General features: G+C 44.6%; 1 protein-coding gene across 3 annotated transcripts; it reads right to left on the bottom strand.

Moving 5' to 3' along the window:
* Positions 1 to 634: 634 nt before the first annotated feature.
* On the bottom strand, positions 635 to 16,465 carry CDCA4 (cell division cycle associated 4). Of its 3 annotated transcripts, none has more exons than XM_069734130.1 (3): positions 16,318 to 16,465; positions 11,045 to 11,103; positions 3,550 to 6,307 (listed from the first exon to the last, which is right to left on the bottom strand). In XM_069734130.1, the coding sequence occupies exon 3, from the start codon at positions 6,299 to 6,301 to the stop codon at positions 5,558 to 5,560; it is 744 nt and encodes a 247-aa protein (XP_069590231.1). In that variant the 5' UTR covers positions 6,302 to 6,307; positions 11,045 to 11,103; positions 16,318 to 16,465; the 3' UTR covers positions 3,550 to 5,557. The 3 variants fall into 3 exon arrangements, with proteins under 3 accessions (XP_069590223.1, XP_069590231.1, XP_069590241.1); XM_069734140.1 differs by lacking the exon at positions 11,045 to 11,103 and adding an exon at positions 6,483 to 6,676; XM_069734122.1 differs by lacking the exon at positions 11,045 to 11,103 and having other exon boundaries at positions 635 to 6,307.
* Between the last annotated feature and the right edge of the window lie 274 nt (positions 16,466 to 16,739).

Below are 16,739 nucleotides of genomic sequence, written 5' to 3'. Positions count from 1 at the left end.
GTTTAACATAGGGGACGCGTGCGTTTTTAGGGTGGCGTTTTTCGACACTTGCGTCGTTTCCGACGCTAGCGTCGGACGCAAGAAAATGCAACAAGTTGCATTTTCTGTGCGTCCGATTTTGGTCAAAAAACGACGCACGCGTCGCAAAACGCGCGTTTTTTCGTGCGTTGCGTCGCCGACGCAGGGCGGCGCAACGCTAGTGTGAACGTAGCCTAAGTGCGGGTACCAGGCAGGTTAAATTAACCCCATATCTGCAGGTTCAAAGCATTTTTTCAGGAGACACTTTTCCTTAAATTTCATTCTTTTTTTTTTAACAGCCATATAGTTTCACAGATATAATACTTTTTAATTTAGTGCCAATTTATAGTCTTTAAAGGGGCATGGCTCACAAGATTCTCAGGGGCAGGTCTTTAGGCTGCACAGTATTACGCTGTGAACCATGCCTCCTTGGTTAAAAAAAAACAACAATTAGCACTAAATAAAAAGGCCTGTATCTCTGGAACTGTATGGCGGATTACGAAAAAAAAAAAAAAAACAACTAGGAGGAACAGTGGGAATAAAACAGCATAAACTGGACACATTACCGGTGACGGGTCCTCGTTAAATGTTTTGATCTAATATAAAAGCACAAATGAAAGAATTCAAAAAGACTTTTTATTAATAAAACATACTTAAACTACATTCATTGCAAAATTGTACATATAACATTACAAAGCAGGCTATAAAAAAAAAGCAAGATAGTCCAATACTGTCATGTACAGATAAATCAGGGCCAAGTGCACATGTAATATCCAAGGGAGTCCAGATAACATTTCTACAAGTGCTTATAGGCTCCTGGCGCATAAAGCCAAATATACCTGGTGTTTTGTGGAGTGGACACAAAATAGCTGCTTATCCTGATTTATGGAAGACTTAAAGGCACATCAGTAACTTATTCTGTCTTAGGCCACATTCACATGTTTCGTCAGCATTTATAAGCCAAAACCAGGAGTGGTGATAATACAGAAGTGGTGACGGGTTTCTATTATACCCCCCCAATAGTTCCACCTGATTTTAGCTTAAAAATACTGAACGTGTGCTTGTGGCCTTCGGCTAGTTTCACAAGCCCGTCCAGGTCAGGAGGCCTGCGGTCAGTCTGGATTTGGACTAGGAATGTCAGAAGTATGAAACTGACCCAATCTTAAATTTTATCCAAAATGATAAAAAAAGGAAAGAAAATAGATTTTTCCTGATATGTGTATAGTAAAGGTATGTGACACCGGTGGAGATGATCATGATGACCTGATTTTTTTTTCTTTAGTGTCCTGTTAAGACCGATGCCCGCAGCAGCTATGTAACACAGTTATAACACCCAGGACTGGCTGACCTAGTGTGAGTAAATTTGCTGCAAACCCCCCCCCCCCCCCAGCATTTTAAGCTCAGTATTTGTGATCATGCTACAAAAAAAAATGCAAAATCCATTCTACTAAAATGGATTATCTTTCTACAAAATAAAAAATCCTGTACATATAGAAGATCCTTAGGAACTAAAGAGGGTAAGATACACTCTATAACGAATGTATAAGTGCAAATCACGTATACGTTTTCTCTTCTCGGGGGAAAGTCCTATAAAACATTTGTCACCTATCCATTGGATCACGAGAATGGGGAATCCCAAAGCCCCCTTTGTGAATAGAGTGGCAATGAGCCTGACCACCACCGCATTCACTTCCTAGGAAAATGGTGGTCACATGCCCATAGCAATGATTAGAGCCAGGGATCATATATGCGCAATAGTGCTCCATTCTCACAGGACTCCTGTTATTGCGATTGGTGGGAAAACACCAGCAGTCACATTTATCTGGCCTGTGAATTGGCGGTGAGATTTTGTTTAACGTGACAACCCCTTTAAGACCCCCCCCCCCCCCCCCCCAAATTTACAACAATATGTAAACCTTTTGTAGATGCGTGAACCGTGAATACATTGCAGCTTGTCAACTTTTCAATCAACCTGCACGAAGGATTATTGCTTTAAGTGCACGTAAAGAATCACAATGGTAAGATCACTGGATGTGTCCACTCGGGGGAACAGAGGAGCTTGCAGTGACTGGCGGGCAGTCACCCCATGGACCCTCACTGATGCACCTCTTCTAATATCTCAGAAATCATAAAATGAAAGCGTATCCCAGCCGTCAACAATAACCACGTAAGTGCTCCAAACACACCCCGCCTTTCAGACAAGCCATCACCTTGGCAGCTGGAATACCCCTTTAATATCAAACCTATTTGCATTATGACAGCTGACATTTTGGCAATAAAAAAAAAAACGTCAGTTGAGTCAGTCTTAACACCTTATTCACAAGGTGCAGTATTATGGATCCCAAGCATGGAAAGAAGAACAAAAAAAAAAAAACTTTTCCCACTCAAATCCACTTTTGGCTATTAAGGGGTTGTCCAGCTAGAAACTAAGTACTTTAGATGTGTTTTATAATCTATATGCAAATGGCCTCTTCAGAGAGAAAGAGGGCCTGAACTCTATAGCGCCACCTGTTGGAAGTAGCGATCCTACAAGTCACAATCAACCCTTTAACGAGTCTTGCTTGTAATATGACTTAGCATAAAAGCCAAGTTTTAAAATCTATCCATTTAACTAGTATACTTTCAGCGCAACCAACGCTACGAAGGGAAGAAGACTCGGGTTATTCTATGCAGCTGTGGCCTTACTACTGACTTGCACCTAGACCTCTTAATGCATCCCATTGTTTTATTAGCCTTGGCGGCAGCAGCAGCCTGCCACTGGTCACTAAAGTGGAGTTTGGGGTCCAGTGATAAACCCAAGTCTTTTAAAGTTACCATTCCACCCAGTGTTTTACCGTTTAGGACACAATTACACATCTTATTGCCTTCGAACTTTATATGAGGGACACTGACCGAATGGCTCATTTCAACAGCTAAGCCTGTCTCCTTCTCTATGAATCCACAATGGCAGGTGGTGCTGGCTTAGCTATAAGAATAAGCCACTCAGCCAGCCCATTCACGCACAGCAAGGAGTACATGACCAGACTAGAAATGCTCTTGTGCCCCAATGCAGAAATAGAGCTGCCGGGACAAGGGATGATCAGCGACACAAAACCAGCACATAAGGGAATTGGTATTTCACAAGGATTGTCCCCTTTCAGCAACTCGGCTCAGTGATATGTAAAACATAAATTTGAGCTCTACTCGCCCTTCCATCCCTTGGTCTCAGTTGATCAGCTGCAGCAAGGAAGCCATGTCGACAGTGCTGCAGTCAATCACTGAGCTCAGCAGATCGTGCCCTCTACATTGGCAGGTCCAGCGCTGACGATCTTCTGCTGCAGCGGTGAGGTCACTTAACCCAGTGTAGAGTCTTCAGCACTCAACGTCAACTGCGCTGTAGTCAATCACTGAGCTCAGGGGCTTCGGTGCTCTACATCATCTGAAGTCAGTGATCTGTCTAACCGCTGCAGCCGATCAAGAGACTCTGGCAGCAGACGAGAGGCAGCGTAAGTAAAGCTCACTTTGTTACATAGGATGGGGGGGGGGGGGGGGGGGGGGGGGGAAAGCCTCGGGTCCATAACGTTCAACCTTTCTCCACCAATTATACATTTTTTGACAGTAAATTATCTATATCCCACAATAACATCTGCTGGAGAAATCATCCAGCCCTTTATAAAAAAAAGCTACTATAGTGTCTGCCATTACTACCTCTTGTGGTCGGTACTCCACAGTGTGACTGCTATAACTGTAAAGAACCCTTTCCTATTTAGCTTCCAGAATCTCTTTTCTTCCACCCGTAGCACGTGCCACTAGTCCCTTTGTATGATCTTCAAAAGGAATAAGTCATGTTGTGTTATGTTACATATAGCTAAAAGGGACATCACCTTTAAACACATCTATAGGTTATTTTTTCAGGTCAGACAACCCCTTAACATTACAGTGGTGGTGGGGAAGATGGAGGTGGAAGCTAAAAACCAACAGGTTGGAATGGTAATTAATACGGTGAGCGACCCCATACCACCACCTTCTTACCAACGTACATGCTAGCATAAACCTCAAAAATATAGCCTTGTCCCACCGATCAGGTCTGGAATTAAAATGTTCCATGTACATGGGCCATTAGGTGTTATAGAAATTAGAAAAAATAAAATATGGTAATAAGAAAAATAAATACTGGATTACGAATGAAAAAAAAAAAAAAAAAAAAAAATAGACTATATAAAATAAATACTGCGGATTAGTGTAATGAGAAAGTATTAACATATGTGGACATCATCCCTGTAACAATAGGTTATCCTCAACGAAGCTGTCCTAAAACTGCCCCCAAGTCTAGTGTGCACTATGGTGTAAGAATCCTAAACCTGTGCCCATGATAAATATGGCAGCTGTCGGCCCAAGCCATTGGGAAACCAACTCTCAGCATGTCAGGAGAATAGTTTCACAATAGCTGGAGAGCACTAATTTACACCTTTAATATAGCCATTACCTGACCCTTCCCACGCTGAGAACTTGGCATGGATTATACCCATTTCATTCTCCACTGAAATCTGCAAGGTTTCTGGATATAAAAACCGTTACGAATTGTGCATTTTTATTTTTGGACGGAAGTGCAACAGAAAGCTAGTTCTGATTAATTAATAGTCCCCATTGCTATAAATGGGTAAAATCCACACCAAAAAGGTTCACTTTTGAAACAAATTGAAAAACGCTGCAGATTTGGGGAGAAAAAAAAAAAAAACAGGACAATTCATGCAAATTCAGAAACCATCTGTGTGTCCCCCCACCACCTTGTATGTCTGGAGATTATATTTTTTATTAAAAAAATAATTCTCAGCCTTATATGAAACAAGCCTAGGCCACATCTGGCACCGCAGCTCAGCCTCCAATCAAATGCAAAGGGCCGAGCTGCAATGGCAGACACTGGCCGTAGTGAAAAGTGCCACTGGTTTCGGGAGAAAGTAGCCATTGTTTTTCCTTGTGACATAAATGCCCTTTAAAGGGGTTTTTCTCAACAGTACTTTTCAGGAACCCACTGTTCTCTGGGGGGGAGGGGAGGGGGGGGTTGGCGGCATGTGCCCGATTAAGAGCTAGGATGGCTGAGCAGCCTGGGACGGACTTTGCCTCTGAAGCTTGGGAGCGGTGTTGGATCTGGCCACCTTCAGAGCAGGACTTACGAGCTCTACTGGAAACAGCTTGTAAGCGCTTCACTTTTACAAGCACGTTGCCATTTTAACCGTTAAAGAGAATAACTCTTTAATGGCACCACATTAAGAAAATAAGACTCATTTAACAATCACATAGCTATGGCACAAGATGGACATTTCCCTTAGGTGCAATAGGGGTTGGTTGCCAATTCTTCCAGGTTCCTGACTGACAAACCTGTCTAGACACCATTTCAACATGGATCAGACTAGCTGGATGCCAAGCCCTTGGGGAAGGTAGACTGGCTGCCATATTGGTTGGTTGGTACTCAGGATAGACTGAGGTAACCTGTCAAGAGAACACCAAGTCGGGAATGCTCTTTAACCGAGCCATGCTGTCATGCATAACAGGTTCGACTTTAGGACTCTACAAGGATCTCCACGATGTGATCAATCTCGTTGAGCTCCGATTTGCAGTGGGTGGCCGCGGCTGTCTGCGATAAGCTCTCGAGCACGTCGCAATGGCCCAACTTAGAATTTCCCATCATCCCCGTCAGCACAGTATCAAGGTCGTAATAAGAAGTGTCCACTTCAGAAAACAAGTCCTCCATGGAATTTGTGTTTCTATTTTCCAAGGTTTCGAATATATGGTCTAAGGATTTTTGAAGGTTCGCTCTATTTTCCTGTGGACCTTCGATCTCCCAGAAGCCAGTTGAAGTATTTTGTGTCGCTTTGACGGAGGTGACAGTGGACAATTCAGAAATTTCCTGAGTCTCTTGAACCTCTAATTCTTTGCTGTAGGTAACATAGGAATTGTCAATGCGTTTCTCTTCCGCTTGATCCTTAGAGGAGCGGCAGAGGATTTCAGTAGAAACGAGATGATCCAAAGGAGCCGGATGATCGGTTTGGTGCACGTGAAAAAACTGCCAGCTACCGTCTTGAGTCATCTCCTCTTGTATCTGCCTGACCGTGTTGGCGATGAGCACCGAACGGCAGAGGTTGGGTTCTACCAGCATGTGGCACAGCTGAAGTTTCACTAGTGACATGTCCAACATAGACTGCCGTTCTAGAGTATAGGAAGGGAGGCTCTTTAAGTCAACAACCAAGGAGCTGTCAATCACATCTGGATCCAAGGACTTCCTTTTAATCCCTCGAGTAAACATTGTGTCCTGCAAGAGGAAGAAACAAGAATAGAATGGGCGTCAATGACGGTTATCAGTTCTCATGTAACACACAAGCTCCACATCGGCAGCAAAACTACACATAAATCAAGACGATGCACGAGTGATAAATAAGCGGCCAATGCAAATCACAACCACTTACGTCTCTAAAATAAACGTATACCTCTTTAGAAGGCAATTACAATGTTTTCTTCGTGTGTGTACTGCGGCACATGGAAGTAAAGAAAAGTGGCAAACAACTGTTGTCCTGTTCATTTCTAGGCCAGTGATAAATAAAGTCTGCACTGGAGAATACATGGCGCTTTACAGATCCTTCATTCTAGCACTACAGACGATCCTCATATGAGAAGAGCGTTTCTAAAAGGATAAGGAAACGCCAGAGCATTAACTGTGCTGAAAACGAAAATACACCAGTTAGTCATTTTTTTTTTCTCTCTACATGTGTTTTGCTCCGGGAATATTGCACTAACTGTTAGTGCAATATTCCTGGAGCAAAACACATGTAGAGAGAAAAAATAAATAAAAATAAAAAAAATATATATATATCACATTAAACAGAACTAGGCACAACTTGTCTGCTCCCATTCACCTAATTGTGCCAAACCTTAATTTACAGCCTTGGATTATACAACCCCTGGCAAAAATTATGGAAATCACCGACCTTGGAGGATGTTCATTTAGTAAAAAAGCAGATCACAGACATGGCACAAAACTAAAGTCATTTCAAATGGCAACTTTCTGGCTTTAAGAAGCACTAAAAGAAATCAAGAACACAAAATGTGGCAGTCAGTAATGGTTACTTTTTTTCAACCAAGCATAAGGGAAAAATTATGGAAATCACTCAAATCTGTGGAAAAAGTTATAGAATCATGAATAACAACCAAACCATAAAAAAAACCCACTCCAACACATCACTAGTATTTTGTTGCCCCACCTCTGGCTTTTATAACAGCTTGCAGTCTCTGAGGCATGGACTTAATGAGTGTCACACAGGACTCTTCATCAATCTGGCTCCAACTTTCTCTGATTGCTGTTGCCAGATCAGCTTTGCAGGTTGGAGCCTTGTCACGGAGCATTTTCTTCAACTTCCACAAAAGATTTTCAATTGGATTGTGATCCGGACTATTTGCAGGCCATGACATTGACCTTGTGTGTCTTTTCTCAAAGAATATTTTCACAGTTTTTGCTCTATGGCAGGATGCATTATCACCTGGAAAAATGATTTCATCATCCCCAAACATCCTTTCAATTGATGGGATAAGAAAAGTGTCCAAAATATCAACATAAACTTGTGCATTTATTGAAGATGTAATGACAGCCATCTCCCCAGTGCCTTTACCTGACATGCAGCCCCATATCATCAATGTCTGTGGAAATTTGCATGTTCTCTTCAGGCAGTCATCTTTATATATCTCATTGGAACGGCACCAAACAAAAGTTCCAGCATCATCACCTTGTCCAATGCAGATTCGTGATTCATCGCTGAATATGACTTTCATCCAGTCATCCACAGTCCACGATTGCTTTTCCTTAGCCCATTGTAGCCTTGTTTTTTCTGTTTAGGTGTTAATGATGGCTTTCATTTAGCTTTTCTGTATGTAAACCCCATTTCCTTTAGGCGGTTTCTTACAGTTCGGTCACAGACGTTGACTCCAGTTTCCACCCATTCGTTCCTCATTTGTTTTGTTGTGCATTTCCTGTTTTGGAGACATATTGCTTGAAGTTTCCAGTCTTGACGCTTTGATGTCTTCCTTGGTCTACCAGTATGTTTGCCTTTAACAACCTTCCCATGTTGTTTGTATTTGGTCCAGATTTTAGACACAGCTGACTGTGAACACCCAACATCTATTGATAAAATTAAAAAAAAAAAAGCTTATATCCCCCCCCCCCCATTCCCGCCAGTGTCAACATGCACATTCCTCGAGGCTCCTGTGCTGTTGTCGTGACACGTGGTGCCCAATCAGCACTTGGGTCAGCGCTGATTGTTGTGACCCTGGCCCCCAGCCGTTCATGGGGGGAGGGGGCGCGCGAACCAGTGCAGACACCGCAGGAATGGAGCCGGTACAGGAGAGTATAGGCTTTATTATTTTACCGGGACCAAACATTTAGATCAAGAAGAGGTTGTCCTAGTACCAACCCCCTTAAGAGCACACATTGCTAAATGTCTTTTAGTAGCCCCAAAATAGTTGTATCCGAAGGGAGATTCTATTTTAGCTTAAAGCGACTGAAAAGTAACTACAAGTTCCTAATGTGTATCCGCGAACAAGGCCGCCTCAATGGCCCGCGGGAGGGGCATACTGGTAAGAATAACCTGCACTTCCCCTGTATTCCCTATACCCACAGCACAGGAAGTCAGGCTTTAAAAACTTACCAGTGCACCCCTTCCCCACTCCATGACACTGCAACATCGATCTGAGCAAGCAGTGGGAGAAAATGAGTTCCCCAGGATACATGTAAAACATATAGCCACTTATCAGTCTCAAGGTGGACAATGGCTTTAATATCCAAAGTCATGTGGCAAGGCTCTTTAAGGTGAATCTGTCAGCAGCACAATGTAGGGAAAGATCCCGATTTCAGCGACATGTCACTTAGTTTACTGGGTGCAGTAGTTGTGATAGAATCAGTTTCCTCTGCTGCAGACCCAGCAAAGCTAGGAATGCTGAGTCCTGTATAACCCCAGCAATATCACTGATTAACAGAAAGCTGCTCATCAGTGCTGGGGGCAAGGAGGGACCAGGAGGCACGAGATACCTAGGCCGGGATCACACTTGCGAGCTCAATGCGAGAAACTTGCACATCAAGTCCTGGCACTGCCGTCGGCACTCGGGAACGGAGCATTCAGCTGCATAGAAATGCATACAACCGCACACTCCGGTCTCGAGTGCCGGCGGCAGTGCCAGGACTTGATGCGCAAGTTTCTCATATTGAACTCGCAAGTGTGAACCCGGCCCAATAGTGATAATCTCCTGCTGATAAAACACTGATTTTACTGAAACAGCAACAGGCAGCCCAATAAGACATAGCACAGTGTTGAAATCAGTGGCTCTAGCAACCAGTGGGGTCACGGTAATCCAGCACCAGCTGATCAGACATTGGCTGCAAATTCTAGTGATGGAGCTGCCAATTAATATCCCAAAACTAAAACCGTGTTCCCTGGTGTAAAATAATAGAAGCTAGACACTTACCTTCAGCACCAAGTCTCCCAACTCTCACGTGAATCAGTGGTTACTGATATGCGAATCAGGAGTCCTGGTGCCGACATTGCTGGAATGGTGCAGGAAGTGAATATTTGTTAGGCCTCATTTACAGGTCTGTGAAAAAATGCTACCGGTGTCCGCGTGTCTTGTTTTTACCATCAGTGTTTTTCAGAGGGATGAAGAAAGAAAAGTGACAAAGTTTCTCCAATACTTTGCAATGTTAAAACACGGGCAACACACAGATGCTATTGTGTTTTTTCACAGACCCATACAGTAGTATGAACACTATTCATTCATGATACCAAATAACCAATTTTTTTTGTCTGTGTGTTTTGCATGGATATAGTGGGGGAAAAAAAGCGGAAATAGGGTCTTTTCCAATAATAATGCACAAAAAAAAGGGGGATATGCTAACCCGAAATGGTGGTTGTGTGCCACAACCACGTATACACATGGGTCTTCTGACAACAGATAAAAAGGGAAAAAAACAAACAAAAAAAGCCAAATGTGGTTTGTGCGTGCTGCTGATAGGTAAAGATCCAAATCATAGGATATTAAAAACTGACTTTTTTTTAGGTTCTTTAGTCAACGCATTTCAAAGTCATTCCAGACTTCTTCCTCAGGACAAAAAAAACCTTATATCATATATGGTGTTTGTCCTGAGGAAGAAGTCTGGAATGGCTTTGAAATGCGTTAGCTAAATAACCTAAATAAATAAAAAATCCACAGCACTGATCACTACTCAGCATGTACATAAAGTGCAGCACAGATTCATCTCCACTAAAAGCAGAGATCCTTGGATCAGGAACAGAACAGACATTTATAGGACATTTCATAACTTTCCCAAATTCTCATGAAATCATTTACAGCACGTCCTGCATTGTACTACTGTACCCAATTATATATTTTAGGAGCCAGAGTCGGTTTATACCAACTCCACAGTCCTGGAATCCATACTAACACGGATGTGTGAATGAGGCCATGTATTGTGTCCTAGTAGTGGATGATGGCTTTAGCCACTGTTCTCTATATTTTTACCCCCTATTTGTTTCTAGGTAAAATTCCCCACTTTTACATACTGTAAATGCGCACAGGAAATCCTGCAGAATCCTCAATATTGTCTAGACAGAGTACGATCCCACAAATATTGGCCGAGCCGCAGGCTTTGTTGCAATTCCGTGCACATGGCATGAGTGCAGGCAGCGGCCTGACATTACTCCCTCGGGCTAATAGAAATCAGGGCCCCTATTAAAGCAGCTGGCCTAGTAGAAAGTCGTAGCCTGAGGCTGGGGGGCTAATGTTACAACGGAGCAGGCAAGCGTTGCAGGGTCCGATGCTGTGGATATGGAGCAAGGTTTCAGTATCTGTTAACAAATAAGCAAATTAATCAAAGGGCAAATTCCAATGCCTACACTTTAACTCCCACATGTGCAAAAACAAATAGTAAAAAAAAAATAATTCACAAACTTTATATATTCTTACAATAAAAATACATTTTTACAAAATCCGGTATTTTGTACTGACTTACATCAGCTCCACAGTCTCAGCTGAGGGAAGCTACGATGGTGTCGCTCAGGCTGCACTGTGCTGTATGTGCGGATGGCAGAGAGAGGGAAAAAAATACAGTGATAGAAATGCTACACATATGCAGGACGGTCTCATGCACATACACACATCATCCATACATAGCATCTTACTTTACAGAGAGCAGCCATGTTTTTCTGATCCTGGACAACCCCTAAAAAGGTGAATTCCCTTGGAAGGTTCCCGTTCACAGGACAGGAGATAACATCCTGATTGCTGGGGATCGGACCGCTCTGCTGTTTGGTGCATGGGAGTGCATGAGATTAGCAGAGCCATGCCCCCACCATATACAATGAGCACAATGACACACCATCCAGACAGAGCCCCGATCTTCGGGTCCCAGTAACTTCTAATTATACACAATCCATACATTCTATGTAAAAAACCCACAAGTGCCAACTCCCCCTCCCAAAGATCCCCTTACTGGCCACGTGAATGGTGCTGCAATACGGCGAACGACCAAATAAACACGATCAGCAGGTACACCATGTAAATTACAGCTGGCACGGTCTAAACACATCCCGTCCTGTGACCCTGCAGGCTTACGTTCTGCCTGGACTTCCAGGAAGGCTCCAACCCTCCGGATCACAGTTTTCCGTGCGTGGAGCCGCAGCTCTGAACAGTAGACAGCGCTGTCTTTGGCTTTTACGAGATTTGTCATTTTTTCTACAGCCGGTGGAGGGATCAGATTACGTATGACACAAAACAGCTGTTCTTGTTAGAGACTTCTTCTACAAAAGGACCACTCTGCGGAGCTTTCTGTAAAATCCTGGACAACCCCTTTAAGGCTATGTGCACACATTGCGGATTAGGCTTAGGAATTTCTGGTGCGGATTCGGCCTCTCCTGGCAGAAAACGCACCTGCAGATTTGTCGTGTTTTTTGTGCGGTTCTGCAGCGGTTTTTGTGCATTTTTGCTGCGGTTTTCTTGTGGATTTGCTGCTTTTTTTTACCCCTGCGGATTTCTATAATGGAATGGGTACAAAAACGCTGCAGATTCACAAAAAAGAAGTGACATGCTACTTCTTTTAAACTGCAGCGTATTTTCCGCAAAGTGTGCACAGCATTTTTTTTTTCTCATTGATTTACATTGTACTGTAAATCAATTGTGGATCTGCAGCGTTTCTGCACCGCAAAAAAAACGCTGCGGATCCGCAGAGAATCCGCAATGTGTGCACATAGCCTTAAGATGAAATCCTTTATTTTTCCCAAATTGACAGAACCTGGAATCTCCAAATAAATGATTATCTTTGGGCCAAAATATGTGCATAAAAAAAAAAAAAAAAATGTACAACTCCTTTAACGCTCCGTCAGGGGCAACTGATCTGACAGGCGCAGCTCACTTAGTTTCATTTCTCTATTTTCAGTGGTTTGTCTGGGAAACACCCTCCTCCCAGTACCTTCATAACTTTAAGGCTATGTGCACACATCCGGATTTCTTGCAGAAATTTCTTGAAGAAAACCGGAAATTTTCTGCAAGAAATCCGCATTTTTTTTGCGTTTTTTTTTTTTTTTTTTTTTTTTAGCATTTTGCAAGCGTAATTAGCTTGCAGAATGCTAAAGTTTTCCAAGCGATCTGTAGCATCGCTTGGAAAACTGACTGACAGGTTGGTCACACTAGTCAAACATAGTGTTTGAGAAGTGTGACCAACTTTTTACTATAGATGTTGCCTATGCAGCATCAATAGTAAAAGATAGAATGTTTAAAAATAATAAAAAAAAAAAAATGGTTATACTCACCTGCAGACAGCCGATCTCCTCGGCGGCGTCCGTTCCTACAGATGGTGTGTGTGTGCAGGACCTTCCATGACGTCGCGGCTTGTGATTGGTCGCGTGAGCGGTCACATGAGCGGTCACGCGACCAATCACAAGACCGCGACGTCATCGCAGGTCCTTGACACAGACCATCTAAAGCAGGGATCCCCAACACCAGGCCTCGAGGGCCGCCAACAGTGCAGGTTTTCAGGATTTCTTTAGTATTGCAGCGGTGGTTATGTGATCATCTGCACAGGTGATGATTCCAAACCCTGTGCAATACTAAGGAAATCCTGAAAACCTGCACTGTTGGCGGCCCTCGAGGCCTGGAGTTGGGGACCACTGATCTAAAGGAACGGAACCGGCAGCATGCGCCGGAGAGGCGGGAACACTCCTGGGGCCATCAGAGGGTGAGTATATCACTATTTTTTTTTTTTTTACCAATTATATGGTGCCCAGTCCGTGGAGGAGAGTCTCCTCTCCTCCACCCCGAGTACCGACCGCACTTAATCTGCTTTCTTCCCGCATGGTGTGCACAGCCCCATGCGGAGAGTAAGCAGATCAATGCATTCCTAGGTGTGCGGAATCCCCGCAATTCCGCATATTTAATGAACATGTTTTTTTTTCTTTCCGCGATGCGATTTTTTCGCGGAAAAAAAATGCAACATTTGCACAAAAAATGCGGAATAACCTGTTTTATAGCGAAAAAACGCAAAAAATCCGGAACGTGTGCACATGTCCTAAAGGCAGTGTGAGGCCTAAGAAGCCTCTTGTGCTGCAGGAGATCAGATATCAGTGTTTTGGCTTCTCAGGCTCATTGCCCCTGAATGCGTCACACCTTTGACAATTAGAATTTGCTGCTTTTATTCATCCCAATTGTTTTTTTTAGCTTGTTTTATGAATAGCTAGTGCTAAATTTGTGGATTTGTCATAGAAGGTTTTGTTAGAAGTAAGAGTGTGATTCTCAGGCACATTGCGCCCTAAGGCCATGTGCACATGATCAGTATTTTTCGCGTTTTTTCACTATAAAAACGCGAAAAAAACGCTTACATATGCGTAATAATTATATTTTTATTTTATTATTTAATTATTATAATTAAAAATATTTTTAGTCTTTATATATATTTATATTATTGTGTCACATCTGCACCTTATATCTACCATGTTTTGTCATTGATGGGGTCGCAACCCCGCTCCTCCCCTTTTTCTTCTCTATATATTTATATATTCACATATTTTTTCATTTGGATATTGCTTTGGGCGCATATCTGGCATATTATATGTTGCCCTCACAGCTTCTCCTTAAGTCATGTAGTAAATCCCCAGCGGTTACTACCGCACATATTGCTAGTTGTTATACTATAGATTTATGTAGGCACGTATCTATCATCCATTATATGGGTGGGGGGCGGGACCTTTTTTGATTGACAGGGATTGAGCATATATTCCTCGGAGCCACCAGTGCTGGGTAACCCTGACGAAGAAGGACGCTGTTCCTTTGAAACGCGTTGGTTTCAATCTTGACCCTAGCGCCGCTCCGTAGTTCTCCAGCGGTGACGTCACACGCTCAGTCCCTCGCCTTGTCGGCCATCTTGCTCGCGCTCGTATCCAGGGACGCCACCGGCCGGGGCTCTCCCTGGCTCTACATAGCCTTCCTGCTTCCACCGCGTGCAGCCCCGCACCGGACACCTGCAGACCCCCACCGTATCTCCGCATCTGACGGTGGTCACCTCACCTTGCAGCGCCACATTGGGCCCACTGGTGCCTGTATCACGATCTGGTATACAGCCATAGTGCCTGGCACATCTACTACTCCCCCATGTGACACTCAGAAGCTACAGGTACGGTTATATTATTGTATATATAGTTGTGGGCTTTGCCTGTTTATGTGAGTCTGGAGCATTTTTGCTTATATGTCTGTATTATCCCATTAGTTATTTTTGGTGGCTGTTTACCTGTTTAGGGGTTGTTTTTTTTCTGATTTAGGGGATTATTTAGAGGATTCTTTGGTACCTATCTACGACCTTGTATTTGTTGTTTTGCCACATTTCTTCTTTTCCCAGTGTCCTCCCTATGCGCGGTCTCTATTTTTTCCACGCTTACATATGCCTCCCATTATTTTAAGTGTATTAAATGTTGCAAATGTTGCATTTTTTTCCGGGAAAAAAAAATCGCATCGCGGAAAAAAAGCAACATGTTCATTAAATATGCGGAACTGCGGGGATTCCGCACACCTAGGAATGCATTGATCTGCTTACTTTCCGCATGGGGCTGTGCACACCATGCGGGAAGTAAGCAGATTATGTGCGGTTGGTACCCAGGGTAGAGGAGAGGAGACTTTCCTCCACGGACTGGGCACCATATAATTGGTTAAAAAAAAAAAAAGAATTAAAATAAAAAATAGTGATCTACTCACCTTCGATGTCTTCCCGCCTCTCAGCGGTGCACGCTGTCGGTTCCGTTCCTATAGATGCTCTGTGTGAAGGACCTGTGATGACGTCGCTGCCTAGTGATTGGTCACGTGACCGCGACGTCATGGAAGGTCTTGCACACACACACACCATCTATAGGAACGGACGCCGCTGAGGAAATCGGCTGTCTGCAGGTAAGTATAACCATTTTTTTTTTTTTTTTAATTATTATTATTTTTAAACATTCCCGGGGCTTCAGGAAAATGGCCGCAGGATGCCGCGGCGGCCATTTTCCTGAAGCCGAGTTCGCATCTCCATCTGCGCACACGCGGCCATTTTCCTGAAGCCCCGGGAAGCCGAAAAGTACCATCTGCGCACGCACGGCCTCACAAAGATGGCCGCCGCCCCCACCGATAAACCGCGTAATAGCGCAGATCGCGCTCTTTTCCTTCACCTGCGCACTGGATTCGCCTGTTGGGCATGCGCACACCACTACGCCACCAACGGAGATCTGGGGGAGAAACAGCGCTGTCACCACGCCCATATGACCTGACCAGCGTGAGTGACAGCCCAAAACGGCGACTTCACAAAGGTATTTCGGCAGCATAGGTGGGGAATAATGGCTCCAAACTACACTAATGTAAAGCCCAGCTCTGCGCCTATTTAACGCTATTTTTATATCATCTTGATAAATCGGGGTGACAGGTTCCCTTTAAGCAGAGTGAGTGCCCTTCATCCGCACGCAGCCCTGGTATCCGCTCCCCGCGCCTTCGCACGACTCTACACTGCGCGCCTGTGAGGACTGGGCGGCGGAGGCTTCCGTAGTGACGTCACCACATAGCTGCCTGATGACGAGGGCGCGAGCAGGCGCCATTTTACAGTCGTCCATTGTTACATTCCCCGCACAATGTCGGCGACACTGAGTCACCAATACACACACCCGGGTACATCCGCCACCAACCCCCGTACAGCGGCGGTCCCCGGCTCCGCACCGCTAGGCCTCCAGCGCGGTCTGGCCCTCCTCACCATCACCCGTCTTTACAATCACTCACCGTGCGGTGTCAGCCCGGGTCGTGGGAGAGCGGCATACACAGAGGCGGGCGGACGAGACTCGGCAGCGAAGGTAGAACGGCGCCAACGAGTCAGACCCCGACCGCGCTTCCCGTCCCGCTCTCTCCGCAGACACAAGAGGAGGAGAAGCGGCACCGACCTGGCCCCGCCCTCCGGGGTTCCAGCCAATTGCTTGTTACTATGGAGGTCTGGGCCCCGCCCCCCTTCTGGTGTGTGATTGGTCCGGAAAAATAGGCACAAGGTTCGAAACTCAGCAGGAAACACAAAGAGGCAGGCATCTGTGCTCAGTGCCGGGGGCTCCCGGCTGACGGCGACGTGGTGCTCGCTCGCTCGGGGGGGGGCTCAGGGGACCGAGTGGCTCACGAGACTGGGACGCTGTGTGCGCGGGGGGGTCTCAGGAGAT

Source organism: Ranitomeya imitator, chromosome 1 (assembly GCF_032444005.1).
Source record: "Ranitomeya imitator isolate aRanImi1 chromosome 1, aRanImi1.pri, whole genome shotgun sequence".
NCBI lineage: Eukaryota > Metazoa > Chordata > Amphibia > Anura > Dendrobatidae > Ranitomeya > Ranitomeya imitator.
This window is presented reverse-complemented; position numbering and strand designations above follow the sequence as displayed.

Excerpts from the sequence above, each read along its gene's own strand:
- CDCA4 (XM_069734122.1), bottom strand. The coding sequence starts at position 6,301 with ATGTTTACTCGAGGGATTAAAAGGAAGTCCTTGGATCCAGATGTGATT.